The sequence below is a fragment of the Macaca thibetana genome, chromosome 2 (assembly GCF_024542745.1).
Source record: "Macaca thibetana thibetana isolate TM-01 chromosome 2, ASM2454274v1, whole genome shotgun sequence".
Taxonomy (NCBI): Eukaryota; Metazoa; Chordata; class Mammalia; order Primates; family Cercopithecidae; genus Macaca; species Macaca thibetana.
In genome coordinates this window covers 103507933-103523637 of record NC_065579.1, presented here as the reverse complement: position 1 = coordinate 103523637, position 15705 = coordinate 103507933, and the positions used below count along the sequence as shown (strand labels likewise).

The 15705-nt window shown below is 46.5% G+C and overlaps 3 protein-coding genes across 9 annotated transcripts in view; 1 reads left to right on the top strand and 2 right to left on the bottom strand.

Annotated features, from left to right (window-relative positions):
• The window catches only part of TCTA (T cell leukemia translocation altered), a 405836-nt gene that overhangs the window by 202287 nt on the left and 187844 nt on the right, over positions 1 to 15705 (bottom strand). The window lies entirely within an intron of this gene.
• Positions 1 to 15705, top strand: part of CCDC71 (coiled-coil domain containing 71) — a 224062-nt gene that overhangs the window by 163647 nt on the left and 44710 nt on the right. The window contains exon 1 of one of the 2 annotated variants that reach the window (XM_050780877.1): positions 2286 to 2289. The exons of the other annotated variant lie outside the window; for it this stretch is intronic. The gene's annotated coding sequence lies outside the window, so the exon portion shown is untranslated. Of the gene's footprint in view, positions 1 to 2285; positions 2290 to 15705 lie in introns of those variants that run through there. 2 annotated transcript variants of the gene reach the window in all.
• Positions 1 to 15705, bottom strand: part of IHO1 (interactor of HORMAD1 1) — a 65295-nt gene that overhangs the window by 37931 nt on the left and 11659 nt on the right. For all 6 annotated transcript variants that reach the window (XM_050780833.1, XM_050780839.1, XM_050780836.1 and 3 more), the window contains exon 2: positions 14780 to 14850. In XM_050780833.1, the coding sequence (XP_050636790.1) occupies positions 14780 to 14835 (56 nt within the window). In that variant the 5' untranslated portion in view covers positions 14836 to 14850. The remainder of the gene's footprint in view (positions 1 to 14779; positions 14851 to 15705) is intronic.

Genomic DNA, 15705 nt, shown 5'->3' with positions numbered 1-15705 from the left:
TTACTATCCGAGGAATACTGGGACAGCCTGTAACCAGGTTTTTCTCCCACCTCCTCAGTTGCAATTGAGAGTTTCATATGCCTTTCTTGTTATGCCTGAAAGTCTCACACCCTTATTAGGGAGGGATATATTAGCCAAAGCTGGAGCTATTATCTACATGAATATGGGGAACAATTTACCCATTTGTTGTCCCCTGCTTGAGGAGGGAATCAACCCTGAAGTCTGGGCATTGGAAGGAACAAACTCAAGCTCCAGCCTTAAGCCATCCCACAAGACAAAACTTCTCTTTATACATCAGAGAGAGCAGGGATAGCTCCTGGAGTCCTTACTCAGACTCGCGGGACAACCCCACAACCAGGGGCATACCTAAATAAACAACCAGGGGCATACCTAAGTAAAGAAATTGACGTAGTAGCAAAAGGCTGGCCTCACTGTTTACGGGTAGTTGCAGCAGTGGCAGTCTTAGTGACAGAGGCTATCAAAATAATACAAGAAAAGAATCTCACTGTCTGGACTACTCATGATGTAAATGGCATACTAGATGCCAAAGGAAGTTTATGGCTATCAGACAACTGCCTACTTAGATACCAGGTGCTACTCCTTGAGGGAACAGTGCTTCAAATACGTACGTGCCATCAACCTTGCCACTTTTCTCCCAGCAGATGGGGAACCAATCAAGCGTGACTGCCAACAAATTATAGTCCAGACTTATACTGCCCGAGATGATCTCTTAGAAGTCCCCTTAGCTAATCCTGACCTTAACCTATATACCGATGGAAGTTCATTTGTGGAGAATGGGATATGAAGGGCAGGTTATGCCATAATTAGTGATGTAACTGTACTTGAAAGTAAGCCTCTTCCCCCAGGGACCAGCGCCCAGTCAGCAGAACTAGTGGCACTTACCCAAGCCTTAGAACTGGGAAAAAGAAAAAGAATAAATGTGTATACAGATAGCAAGTATGCTTATCTAATCCTATATGCTCATGTTGCAATATGGAAAGAAAGGGAGCTCCTAACCTCTGGGGGGAACCCCCATTAAATACCACAAGGAAATTATGGAGTTATTACATACAGTGCAAAAACCCAAGGAGGTGGCAGTCTTACACTGCCAAAGCCATCAGAAAGGTGAAGGAGAAAAGACAGAAGGAAACTGTCAGGCAAATGCTGAGGCCAAAATTGCTGTCAGGTGGAACATCCCATTAGAAATACCTATGGGGCCAGGCGCGGTGGCTCACACCTGTAATCCCAGCACCTTGGGAGGCCAAGGTAGGCGGATCACGAGGACAGGAGATCGAGACCATCCTGGCAAACACGGTGAAATCCCGTCTCTACTAAAAATACAAAAAATTAGCTGGGTGTGGTGGCAGGCACCTGTAGACCCAGTCACTCGGGAGGCTGAGGCAGGAGAATGGTGTGAACCTGGGAAGTGGAGTTTGCAGTAAGCCAAGATTGTGCCACTGCACTCCAGCCTGGGCGACAGAGCAAAACTCCATCTCAGAAAAAAAAAGAAAAAAAAAAAGAAATACCTACGGAAGGACCCTTGGTATGGAACAACCCCCTCCAAGAGATTAAGTCCCAGTATTCCCCGACTGAAACAGAATGGGGACTTTCACGGGGGCATAGTTTTCTCCTCTCAGGGTGGTTAACAACAGAAGAAGGAAAGGAACTTATACCGGAAGCCAGTCACTGGAAAATACTTAAAACCCTCCATCAAACTTTACATACAGGTATTAAAAACACTCATCAGATGGCCAAATCCCTATTTACAGAGCCAAATCTCCTCTGGACCATCCGACAGGTAGTCAAAGCCTGTGAGATGTGCCAAAGGAATAATGCTTTGGTCCATCATAAGGCTCCTTTGGGGGAACAAAGAATAAGTCACTATCCCGGAGAAGACTGGCAGTTAGACTTCACCCATATGCCTAAATCAGAGGGATTTCAATACTTGTTTGTGTCTGTGTTGATACCTTTACAAATTGGATAGACACTTTCCCCTGCAAGTCAGAGAAGGCTCAGGAAGTGATTAAAGTCCTAACTCATGAAATAATTTCTAGATTTGGGCTTCCCCAAAGCTTACAGAGCAACAATGGTCTGGCTTTTTTTTTTTTTTTTTTTTTTTTTTTTGAGACAGAGTCTCACTCTGTTGCCCAGGCTGGAGTGCAGTGGCGCGATCTCAGCTCACTGCAAGCTCCGCCTCCCGGGTTCATGCCATTCTCCTGCCTCAGTTGGGACTATAAGCACCCGCCACCATGCCGGGCTAATTTTTTGTATTTTTAGTAGGAGACGGGGTTTCACCATGTTAGCCAGGATGGTCTCAACGTCCTGATCTTGTGATCCGCCCGCATCAGTCTCCCAAAGTGCTGGGATTACAGGCATGAGCCACTGCACCCGGCCAATGGTCCAGCTTTTAAAGCCACGATAACTCATGGAATTTCCACCTTCACTGTGCCTGGAGGCCACAATCCTCAGGGAAGGTCGAGAAGGCAAATGAAACACTCAAGAGGGACTTAAGGAAACTAACACAAGAAATTCATCTCCCATGGCCTACTCTTTTGCCCACGACCCTGTTGAGAATCCGAAATTCTCCTCACAATATGGGGCTCAGTTCATATGAAATGCTGTATGGACAACTTTTTCTCACAAATGACCTCCTACTTGATCAGGAAACGGCCAACTTGGTCAAAGACATAACTTCTTTGACAAAATATCAATGAAACCTTAAAAATCTACCTGAAGGATGTCACAGAGAAAAGGGAACAGAGTTGTTTCAACCAGGAGATCTAGTGTTGGTCAAATCTCTCCCATCTACTTCCCCATCTATGGATTCTTTGTGGGAAGGACCATACTCGGTAATCCCCTCTACCCTCACTGTAGTTAAGGTGGCAGGAGTGGAATCTTAGATTCACCACACCCGAGTTAAATTTTGGACACCCCCTGAGGAACCTGCAGGACTGTCAGCTCAGGAGTCCCAAGATCAGCCAGATCAGTCTCGATATGCCTGCAAACCATTGGAGGACTTGCATCTCCTATTTCAGAAGGAAACATCCCAGACTAAAAAGGCTCCTATAGCTGATCCTGAGGAAAAACCCCTTCCTCTTTAAAAAAGTTAAGTGAAGGCCGGGCGCGGTGGCTCAAGCCTGTAATCCCAGCACTTTGGGAGGCCGAGACGGGCGGATCACAAGGTCAGGAGATCGAGACCATCCTGGCTAACACGGTGAAACCCCGTCTCTACTAAAAAATACAAAAAAAAAAACTAGGCGGGCGAGGTGGTGGGCGCCTGTAGTCCCAGCTACTCGGGAGGCTGAAGCAGGAGAATGGCATGAACCCGGGAGGCGGAGCTTGCAGTGAGCTGAGATCCGGCCACTGCAAACCAGCCTGGGCGACAGAGCGAGACTCCATCTCAAAAAAAAAAAAAAAAAAAAAAGTTAAGTGAAAACCTACATGATCTTTAACACCTCTCCTTGCCCCTTTAATGGAATCCTTTTACTATTTCATCATATTATTAAGCAGCATACTAACTATACTCTTTGTGATAGAACTACATACTATAGCTCCTGCCAAGACGAAAATCATAATCACATCAACCTTTTTTCTATCTTCCTTCCTTCTGACAGCAATTTACTCCTACCTTTAACTCAGACTAGATAAAATGATCTCATCTTCTGGAACACTCTCTTTACCTTCCTATTTACTCTTTGCCTATCCATCCCTCCTGCTTCCTCGGACACCTCATACAATTGCCCCTCCCCTTACACTAGCTCCTAATTACCTCTTCAAGATTCTCAACTTAACCCACTCTCTGTTAAACCAGTCCAATCCTTCCCTGGAAAATGACGGTTGGCTTTGTAGCTCTCTATCTATCAGCAAAGAGCCATAAAACTAATACCCCTACTTATAGGGTTAGGAATGGCTACTGCTATAGGAACCAGAATAGCCAGTTTATCTACTTCATTATCCTACTACCACACACTCTCAAAGGATTTCTCAGGCAGTTTGCAAGAAATAATGAAAACTATCCTTACTCTACAATCCTAAATAGACTCTTTGGCAGCAGTGACTCTCCGAAACCACTGAGGCCTAGACCTCCTCACTGCTGAGAAAGGAGAACTCTGCACTTTCTTAGGGGAAGAGTGTTGTTTTTACACCAACCAGTCAGGGATAGTACAAGATGGGTCCACCCAGCGTTTACAGGAAAACGCTTCTGAAATCAGACAATGCCTTTCAAACTCTTATACTAACCTCTGGAGTTGGGCGACATGGCTTCTCCCCTTTCTAGGCCCCATGACAGCTGTCTTGCTATTACTCGCCTTTGGAACCTGTGTTTTAACCTCCTTGTCAAATTTGTTTCCTCTAGAATCGAAGCTATCAAGCTACAGATGGTCTCACAAATGGAACCCCAAATGAGCTCAACTAACAACCTCTACCGAGGACCCCTAGATCAACTCACTGGCTCTTTGGCAGGCCTAGAGAGTTCCCCTCTGGAGAACACTACTGCTGCAGGGCTCCTTCTTTGCCCCTAACCAGCAGGAAGTAGCTAGAGTAGTCATTGCCCAATTCCCAACAGCAATTGGAGTGTCCTGTTTAGAGGAGGGATCGAGAGGTGAAGCCAGCTGGACTTCCTGGCTCGAGTGAGGACTTGGAGAACTTTTGTGTCTAGCTAGAGGATTGTAAATGCACCAATCAGCGCTTTGTAAAAATGCACCAATAAGCACTATGTGTCTAGCTAAAGGATTGTAAACGCACCAATCAGCACTCTGTAAAAACACACCAATTAGCACTCTGTAAAAACGCACCAATCAGCACTCTGTAAAATGCACCAATCAGTTCTCTGTAAAATGGACCCATCAGCAGGATGTGGGCAGGGCCAAATAAGGTAATAAAAGCTGGCCACCTGAGCCAGCAGTGGCAACTCACTCAGGTCCCCTTCCACACTGTGGAAGCTTTGTTCTTTTGCTCTTCACAATAAATCTTGCTGCTGCTCTCTTTGGGTCCACATCACCATTTTTTTTTTTTTTTTAAGACAGAGTCTTGCACTGTCACCCAAGCTGGAGTTCAATGGCGCTATCTTGGCTCACTGCAAGCTCTGCCTCCTGGGTTCATGCCATTCTCCTGCCTCAGCCTCCTCAGTAGCTGGGACTACAGGTGCCCACCACCACACTCTGCTAATTTTTTGTATTTTTAGTAGAGATGGGGTTTCACTGTCTCAGCCAGTATGGTCTCAATCTCCTGACCTCGTGATCCACCCACCTTGGCCTCCCAAAGTGCTGGGATTACAGGCATGAGCCACCGCGCCCAACCAGGTCCATACCACCTTTAAGAGCTGTGACACTTGCCACAAAGGTCTGTGGCTTCACTGCTGAAGTCAGCGAGACCACGAATCCACCAGAAGGAAGAGACTCCAGACACATCTGAACATCTGAAGGAACAAACTCTAACACTCACCGCAAAGGTCGGTGGCTTCATTCCTTAAGTAAGCAAGACCAAGAACTCCCTGGAAGGAATAAATTCTGGACACAAATCTACTGTGGCATTACCGGGTATGGTGGGGGACAGGCATTATACAGGGATGAGGGAATGGCCTGAGCCAGAAATGCCCTGGTTTGGAACAGAGCCTGGGATGGGACCCTCATGGCATTTCCCAAAATTAAAAGGAAAAGGCTCAAATGTAGCTATAATATTTCCCTGTTGATCTAGGGGGTGTATCCTAACAGGTAACTGCCAAGCCTCTATATCACACTCGTGTCTAGCTCACTGAATTCCTGCGTGAATAGAACTGAGAGGGGTTGCTCAAGGCACTGCTGAGTCACTGGGGCAACCACTTTTCACCCAGTGTCCTCTGGAAAAGAAAGATCTGGGGCCGGGCGCGGTGGCTCAAGCCTGTAATCCCAGCACTTTGGGAGGCCGAGACGGGCGGATCACAAGGTCAGGAGATCGAGACCATCCTGGCTAACACGGTGAAACCCCGTCTCTACTAAAAAATACAAAAACCTAGCCGGGCGAGGTGGCAGGCGCCTGTAGTCCCAACTACTCGGGAGGCTGAGGCAGGAGAATGGCGTGAACCCGGGAGGCAGAGCTTGCAGTGAGCTGAGATCCGGCCACTCCAGTCTGGGCGACAAAGCGAGACTCTGTCTCAACAAAAAAAAAAAAAAAGAAAGATCTGGAGGGTCAGGCCACTCTTTTTCTTCAAAATAAGGAGGGGGTGCAGAAGAGTAGGGATGAACCTCTTCCTCCTTTGCCACTTTAGCTTTAGCTGGCAAACAAACCTGCTCTGTTACCTCTTCTGTTACTCCTCATGATTAGTGTGAAAAGGTTCCAAGATGGAATGAACCAGAGCCCACACTTGTCCCATTGTTGCCCTGATGCTTCCGAGCTCCCCTTCTTACTCACCACAGGGATTGCTTAAGAGTACTCAGGTGTCCTCCAGCTTAGTTCCACATTCTCCAACTGTTGCTATGGCGACCCTTTGGCCAGGATTCAAGCCCCACGTATGGGCACCACTTGCTGAGACCAGCTCAGTTGCTGAGACCCTAACCCAGTGGTGCTAGAGGAATTAAAGACACACACAGAAATATAGAGTGTGGAGTGGGAAATCAGGGGACTCACAAGCTTCAGAGCTGACAGCCCCGAACAGAGTTTGATCCACATATTATTGACATCAAGCCAGTGATAGGCATTATTTCTACAGATTATAGATTAACTAAAAGTATTCCTTAAGGGAAGCAAAGGGATGGGCCAAAACAAAAGGAGGGGCTCTGGCTAGTTATCTGCAGCAGGAACATGTCCTTAAGGCACAGATCACTCATGCTATTGTTTGTGGTTTAGTATTGCCTTTAAGCGGTTTTCTGCCCTGGGTGGGCGAGGTGTTCCTTGCCCTCATGCCGGTAAACCCACAACCTTCAGTGTGTGCGTCAAGGCCATCACGAACATGTCACAATGCTGCAGAGATTTTGTTTATGGCCAGTTTTGGGGCCCATTTATGGCCAGACTTGGGGGTCTGTTCTCAACAATGGGGTTTCACCATGTTGGCCAGGCTGGTCTCAAACTCCTGACCTCAAGTGATCCACCTGCCTCGGCCTCCCAAAGTGCTGGGATTACAAGCATGAGCCTCTTTTCTTTTTTTTTTTTTTGAGACAGATCTTGCTCTGTCACCCAGGCTGGAATGCCATGGCATGATCCCATCTCACTGCAACCTCTGCTCAGGTGATCCTCCCAACTCAGCCACCCTAGTAGGCATGCACCACCACACCCAGCTAATTTTTTTATTTTTTGTAGAGATGGGGTTTTGTCATTGTAAGGTACATGGATGTGCTTTAGTCAAGGAATAGGAAGAGGCAGATATTCAGGCCTGCATGACTCAGTGAGTTTGGTGTGCAAGCGCATAACTCTACTTGTTATATAACCTGTTTGTGTAAGTTCATACTTGGCTCTATGCCGCTATTGTCTGAAAAAGGTATAACTGCAGCCAGGTGCAGGGGCTCATGCCTATAATCCCAGCACTTTGAGAGGCCAAGGTGGGTGGATCATAAGGATAAGGTCAGGAGTTCAAGACCAGCCTGGCCAACATGGTGAAACCCCATCTCTACTAAAAATACAAAAATTAGCCAGGCATGGTGGCACGTGTTTGTAATCCCAGCTACTTGGAAGTCTGAGGCAGGATAATCGCTAGAACCCAGGAGGCGGAGGCTGCAGTGAGCCAAGATCACACCACTGCACTTCAGCCTGAGTGACAGAGCAAGACACTGTCTCCAAAAAAAAAAAAAAAAAAAAAGGTATAACTGTCCTGCTGACATTGTACAGGGATCTCTTGGGGGTTTGGCTTGGCTTGGCTCAACATGACTTGACATGGTGGGCATGCTGGTGCCCAGAGAAAGAGAGAGAGCCGGAGCTGTCCTTTGCAGACTGACAGGAGCGAACCAGGATACACCTCAGCTTGCTTGTGCCAAGAGAAAGAGTTAAGCTGCTGACCCTGAAGGGAAGGGAGAGCCAGCTGCACAGCTGTGCATGGGGGCAGCCAGCTCAAGCAGACAAGACAGGGCGGACAGTGTGAAAGTAAGCTGCTAATAAGAAAGCCAGTGTGAGAGTAAGCTGCTAATCAGAAAGCTGCAGAATAAAACCATATTCATCTGTCTACAGACTCCAAAATATTCTTTCTGCTTATCCACCAACTCCCCTTGGACTTCAGCATGGGCTGTACCCAGACCCCGGGAACTGACAGCCATGTTGCCCAGGCTGGTCTCAATAATATTACTATCTGAGCTCTGCCTTCTGTCAGATCAGTGCCAGCATTAGATTCTCACAGAAGCACAAACCCTATTGTGAACTGCACAATGCAAGGGATCTAGGTTGTGCACTCCTTATGAGAATGTAATGCCTGATGATCTGCCACTGTCTCCCATCACCCCCAAATGGGACCATCTAGTTTCAGGAAAACAAGCTCAGGGCTCCCACTAATTCTACATCACAGTGAGCTGTATATATTTTTTCTTTTTTTTATATTATACTTTAAGTTCTAGGATACATGTGCACAACGTGCAGGTTTATTACTTATGTATACATGTGCCATGTTGGTTTGCTGCACCCATCAACTCGTCATTTACATTAGGTATTCCTCCTAATGCTATCCCTCCCCCAGCCTCCCACCCCCCAACCAGCCCTGGTGTGTGATGTTCCCCGCCCTGTGCCTATGTGTTCTCATTGTTTAACTCCCACCTGAGTGAGAACAAGCGGTGTTTGGTTTTCTGTCCTCCTGATAGTGTGTCCAGAATTGGTGGGTTCTTGGTCTCACTGACTTCAAGAATGAAGCCACAGACCCTCGCAGTGAGTGTTACAGTTCTGAAAGATGGTGTGTCCGGAGTTTGTTCCTTCAGATGTTCACATGTGTCTGGAGCTTCTTCCTTCTGGTGGGCTCGTGGTCTCGCTGTCAGGAGTGAAGCTGCAGACCTTCGTGATGAGTGTTACAACTCTTAAAGGCAGTGCATCTGGAGTTGTTCATTCTTCCCAGTGGGTTCGTGGTCTCGCTGGCTTCAGGAGTGAAGCTGCAGACCTTCGTTGTGAGTGTTACAGCTCTTAAAGGCAGCGTGGACCCAAAAAGTGAGCAACAGCAAGATTTCTTGTAAAGAGTGAAAGAATAAAGCTTCCACAGTGTGGAAGAGGACCCGAGCAGGTTGCCACTCCTGTCTCGGGCAGCCTGCTTTTATTCCCTTATCTGACCCCACCCACATCCTACTGATTGGCCCGTTTTACAGAGGGCTGATTGGTCTATTTTGACAGAGAGCTGATTGGTCCATTTTACAGAAAGCTGATTGGTCAGTTTTGACAAAGTTCTGATTGGTGCGTTTACAATCCTTGAGCTAGACATAAAGGTTCTCCAAGTCCCCACTAGACTCAGGAGCCCAGCTGGCTTCACCTAGTGGATCCTGCACTGGGGCTGCAGGCAGAGCTGCCCACCAGTCCCGAGCTGCACCTGCACTCCTCAGCCCTTGGGGGGGTCAATGGGACCGGGCGCCACGGAGCAGGAGGCAGTGCCCATCGGGGAGGCTCGGGCTGCACAGCAGCCCACCCCTGAGGGGGGGCTCAGACATGGCAGGCTGCAGGTCCCAAGCCCTGCCCCGCGGGGAGGCAGCTGAGGCCTGGTGGGAACTCAAGCACAGTGCCAGTGGGCCAGCGCTGCTGGGGGACCCAGCACAATCTCCACAGCTGCTGGCCTGGGTGCTAAGCCCCTCACTGCCTTGGGCTGGTAGCGCCCGCTGGCCTCTCCAAGTGTTGGGCCCTCCAAGCCTGCACCCGTGCCTGCCAGAACTCATGCTGGCCTGTGAGCACCATGTGCAGCCCCGGATCCCACCAGCACCTCTCCCTCCATACCTCCCTGCAAGCAGAGGGAGCTGGCTCCAGCCTCGGCCAGCCCAGAGAGGGGCTCCCACACTGCCGTGGCAGGTTGAAGGGCTCCTCAAACACCACCAGAGTGGACGCCGAGGCCGAGGAGGCATCAAGAGTGAGGGCTGCTAGCATGTTGTCACCTCTCAATAGTTTCCTTAGAATGATGGTTTCCAGCTTCATCCATGGACATGAACTCAGCCTCTTTTATGGCTGCATAGTATTCCATGGTGTATATGTGCCACATTTTCTTAATCCAGTCTATCATCGATAGACATTTGGGTTGGTTCCAAGTCTTTGCTATTATGAATAGTGCCACAGTAAACATACATGTGCATTTGTCTTCATCGTATAATGATTTATAATCCTTTAGATATATGCCCAGTAATGGGATTACTGGGACAAATGGTATTTCTATTCTAGATCCTTGAGGAATCGCCACAGTCTTCCACAATGGTTGAACTAATTTACACTCCCACCAACAGTGTAAAAGTGTTCCTATTTCTCCACATCCTCTCCAGCATCTGTTGTTTCCTGACTTTTTAATGATGGCCACTCTAACTGGCATGAGATGGTATCTCATTGTGGTTTTGAGTTGCACTTCTCGGATGACAAGTGATGATGAGTATTTTTGCATATGTCTGTTGGCTGCATAAATGCCTTCTTTTGAGAAGTGTCTGTTCATATCCTTTGCCCACTTTTTGATGGGGTTGTTTTTTTCTTGTGAATTTGTTTCATTTCTTTGTAGATTCTTGATATTAACCCTTTATCAGAAGTGTAGATTGCAAAAATTTTCTCCCATTCCATAGGTTGCCTGTTCACTCTGATTGTGTCCGGAATTGGTGGGTTCTTGGTCTTGCTGACTTCAAGAATGAAGCTGCGGACCCTCGCGGTGTGTTACAGTTCTTGAAGATGGTAGTCTGGCAGTTTGTTCCTTCAGATGTCCAGATGTGTCTGCAGTTTCTTCCTTCTGGTGGGTTTGTGGTGTCGATGACAGGAGTAAAGCTGCAGACCTTCGTGATGAGTGTTACAGCTCTTAAAGGCGTCGTGTCTGGAGTTGTTCGTTCTTCCTGGTGGGTTTGTGGTCTCGCTGGCTTCAGGAGTGAAGCTGCAGACCTTTGCAGTGAGTCTTACAGCTCATAAAGGCAGCGTGGATCCAAAGTGTGAGCAGCAGCAAGATTTATTGTAAAGAGCCAAAGAACAAAGCTTCCACAGTGTGGAAGGGGACCCAAGCAGGTTGTGGCTGGCTGGCTCAGGCAGGCTGCTTTTATTCCCTTATCTGGCCCCACCCATATCCTGCTGATGGGTCCATTTTACAGAGAGTTGATTGGTCCATTTTACAGAGAGCTGATTGGACCGTTCTGACAGGGTGCTGATTGGTGCATTTACAATCCCTGAGCTAGACACAGAGTGCTAGACAGAAAAGTTCTCCAAGTCCCCACTAGGTTAACTAGATACAGAGTACCAATTGGTGTATTTACAAACCCTGAGCTAGACACAGAGTGCTGATTGGTGTATTTACAAACCTTGAGCTAGACACAGAATGTTGATTGATGTATTTACAATGGCTTAGCTAGACATAAAAGTTCTCCAAGTCCCCACTAGATTCAGGAGCCCAGCTGGCTTCACCTAGTGGATCCCGCGAAGGGGCTGCAGGCAGACCTGCCCACCAGTCCCAAGTTGCGCCTGCACTCGTCAGCCCTTGGGCGGTCAACAGGACTGAGCCCAACGGAGCAGGGGGCGGTGCTTGTTGGGGAGGCTCAGGCGGTGCTGGAGCCCACCACGGGGAGCGGTTCAGGCATCGCGGGCTGCATGATGAATTTCTTTTGCTGTGCAGAAGTTCTTTAGTTTAGTTAGATCCCATTTGTCTATTTTGGCTTTTGTTGCCATTGCTTTTGTTGTTTTAGTCATAAAGTCTTTGCCCATGCCTATGTCCTGAATGGTATTGCCTAGGTTTCCTTCTAGGGTTTTTATGGGGTTAGGCCTTACATTTAAGCAATTCTCGTGCCTCAGCCTCCTGGGTAGCTGGGATTACAGGAGCCCACCACCACACCCGTCGAATTTTTGTAATTTTTTGGAAAGACAAGGTTTTGCCATGTTGGCCAGGCTGGTTTCAAACTCCTGACCTCAAGCAATCTGCCTGCCTCGGCCTCCCAAGGTGCTGGGATTACAGGTGTGAGCCACTGTGTCCGATCATAATTATTTCATTATATATTACAATGTAATAATAGAAATAAAGTACATGATAAATTTAATGCACTTGAATCATCCCAAAATCATTTCTCCATATCCTGGTCTGTGGAAAAATTGTCTTCCTCAAAACTGGTCCCTGTTACCAAAAAGTTTAGGGACTGCTGCATTAAAACACACACGCGAATCATTCCTTTATCAAATGTTAAATTTAAAGCAATTAGATAACATATAAGTACATATTCTGAGCCAAAGAAACCTTTATAATATTAATACAAACTACTTGTTTCTATTTTGATATAAACATACTATTTTTAAAACAAAAAGAAACTCTAATAGTTCAGGATAGAGAAGGGTGATTATTTTTACTCAGAAATGAAACCAGCCCCAGTCCCATACACAGTTGTTTTTGGATAAACATAGAAATTGACCCTTCTCCCCTTAAAGCTTGAAACTCCCATTTGTTTTTTCTGAGTTCCTTCCTCAGGAAAGGACCTTCAGGCCTCTCAAAAAAGTATCAAATAACTGAAACTCACCAGATCACTGCACCAGATGCCTCCTTGCTCCTGCTAGTTCTTGTTTTCTTACAAATTGTTACATTTCCTCCCAGCTAAATAAACCCTTAATTTTAGTTAGGGAGACGGATTTGAGACTAAGTTCCCATCTTCTCTGCTGCCAATTAAAGCCTTCTTCCTTGGTAATATTCCTCATTTCATGATTGGCTTTGTGTGTGGTGAGCAGCAGGACCTAGACTGAAACCCTGGTGTTTTGGTAACAGAACTATTTCCTGAGGTAAACTAAGAAATGGGTTACAAACATATAATATGGGTAACATAATCATTGTTCAAAATAGTTCTCTGTGATTTTCCTTTTGGGCCAAAGAGAATAATTAGCTAGGCTTGGTAGGCCAGGAACAGTTTTGTGAGCCTACTGAAATTATGTAGGATTTATATCTTTAAACTATGAAGGCCAGGCACGGTGGCTCACACCTGTAATCCCAGCATTTTGGGAGGCTGATGCCATTGGATCACCTGAGGTCAGGAGTCCGAGACCAGGCTGGCCAACATAGCGAAATCCCGTCTCTACAAAAACTACAAAAATTAGCTGGGTGGCACATGCCTGTAATCCCAGCTACTGGGGGGCACTGAGGCAGAAGGATTGCTTGAACCTGGGAGGCAGAGGTTGCAGTGAGCTGAGATCGTGCCACTACACTCCAGCCTGGGCAACAGAGTGAGACTCTGTCTCAAAAAAAAAAAAAAAAAAAAAAAACCAGAAGGCAAAAGCTTCATGACACTGGATTTGGCAATCTTGGATATGATACCAAAGGGACAAGCAGCAACAAAAACAAAAAAGTCCAACAGACAAATTGGACTTAATGAAGATTTGCTGGGCATGGTGGCTCATGCCTGTAATCCCAGCACTTTGGAAGGCCAAGGAGGGCAGATCACCTGTCAGTTGAGACCAGACTTTCCAACATGGTGAAACCCCATGTCTACTAAAAATACAAAAATTAGCTGGGCGTGGTGGCGGGCACCTGTAATCCCAGCTTCTTGGGAGGCTGAGGTGAAATAATCGCTTGAACCCAGGAGGCGAAGGTTGCAGTGAGCTGAGACCACACCATTGCGCTCCAGCCTGGGCAACAAGAGTGAAACTCCATCTCAAATAACAAAAAAAAACAAAAAACTATGATCTGGAAGTAAAGATAGTTTTTCACTACTCCCTACCAACTGTAAGCATTTTTTTTTTCTTTTTCAGAAATTAAAAAAAAAAAAAAAAAAGCAGTGCTCTAGTTTCTGATCAATTGATAAAACTTCAGGAAGGTGTTAAAGAGGAAAGAAACTATCCGGTGATAAAAGCATACCATAAGCAATTACAAATCCCTTAAATACACACTACTTCTCAGGCATACTCACCAAGTTAGCAGTGACAGGCTTATTGCAGGATGGTAGACACCAATGTTAAGTACCTTAGTGGAGTAGTTGAAAGGGCAATACCTCAATGAGCCTTGTCAATACCTAGAGTGGCTCTTAATCTCCACAGTACCTATAAATTGCACTGTACAACTGAACATATATCTGAACATTGTCTCGATTTTGCTCCTTGCTATTTCAGTAGCAGTTGCTGCAACTGGGCTGAGTGTCCAGATGTTGGACCTTCTCTGACACTAACTGGCCCAATGCTGGATACAAAGTCACTACTCAGTTAACACACAGAGCTGGATTGGTACCATTTTTGTAATGGACAGAATAAAAAAAAAGCACAAGAAGATGCAGCAGAGACAGAGAAGAGGAAGAGAAGAAGAGGCTGTATAGGGTACCTCCATTATTATAACCTAATAGGAAGGGAACCCTCTTTTTTTTTTTTTTTGAGATTGAGTCTCACTCTGTTGCCCAGGCTAGAGTGCAGGGGCGCAATCTTGGTCTACCACAAACTCCACCTCAAGCAATTCTGCCTCAGCCTCCCCAGTAGCTGGGATTACAGGTGCACACCAGCTCCCCCGGCTAATTTCTGTAGTTTTTTAGTAGAGACGGGGTTTTGTCATGTTGGCCAAGCTAGTCTTGAACTCCTGACCTCAGGTGATCCACCTGCCTTGGCCTTCCAAAGTGCAGGATTTACAGACATGAGCCACCACACCTGGCCAGGAACGCTTTTTCTATGAAATCAATGAAACTAGAAAATCCTCTTAAGGATCAGAGAATATAACCAGAAAACTTACCCAGAGCCTGAAGGAATACTGAGCATCTCTTTGATATTCCAGACATTAAAATTCATTTCTTACAGTTATACCTATTAGAAAGAAAAGATGAATATTAAGAAAGTTAATAATTTTTTCCAAATATTACTAGTGACTATTATGTGTACATGAGGACATTCCAGCAGCTATATTCCCATCCAATTTGTGGAAAAAAAATTTTTTTTTGAAATGGAGTTTTGCTCTTGTCACCCAGTCTGGAGTGCCGTGGCTCGATCTCAGCTCACTGTAACCTTTGCCTCCTAGGTTCAAGCAATTCTCCTGAGTAGTTGGGATTACAGGCACCTGCCACCATGCCCGGCTAATTTTCGTATCATGCCACTGTCTCAAAAAAATTACATAATAAATGGAAACACAAAACCATTTATATTTGCACCCCCAAAAAAGAAATACTTAGGTATAACAGTGACAAAATATATACAACATATATATGAGGAAAACTACAAAACTCTGATGACAGAAATCAAATTAGAACTAAATGGAGAGGCCGGGCGCAGTGGCTCATGTCTGTAATCCCAGCACTTTGGGAGACCGAGGCAGGCGGATCACTAGGTCAGGAGATCAAGACTATCTTGGCCTACACGGTGAAACCCCGTCTCTACTAAAAATACAAACATTACCCAGGCATGGTGGGACGTGCCTGTAGTCCCAGCTACTTGGGAGGCTGAGGCAGGAGAATTGCTTGAACCCGGGAGGCAGAAGTTGCGGTGAGCCGAGGTCATGCCACTGCACTCCAGCCTGGGGCGACAGAGTGAGACTCCATCAAAAAAAAAAAAAAAAAAAAAAAAGCCAGGCGCAGTAGCTCACACCTGTAATCCCCGCACTTTGGGAGGCAGAGGCAGGTTGATCATCTGAGGTCAGGGGTTTGAGACCAGCCTGGCCAACATGAA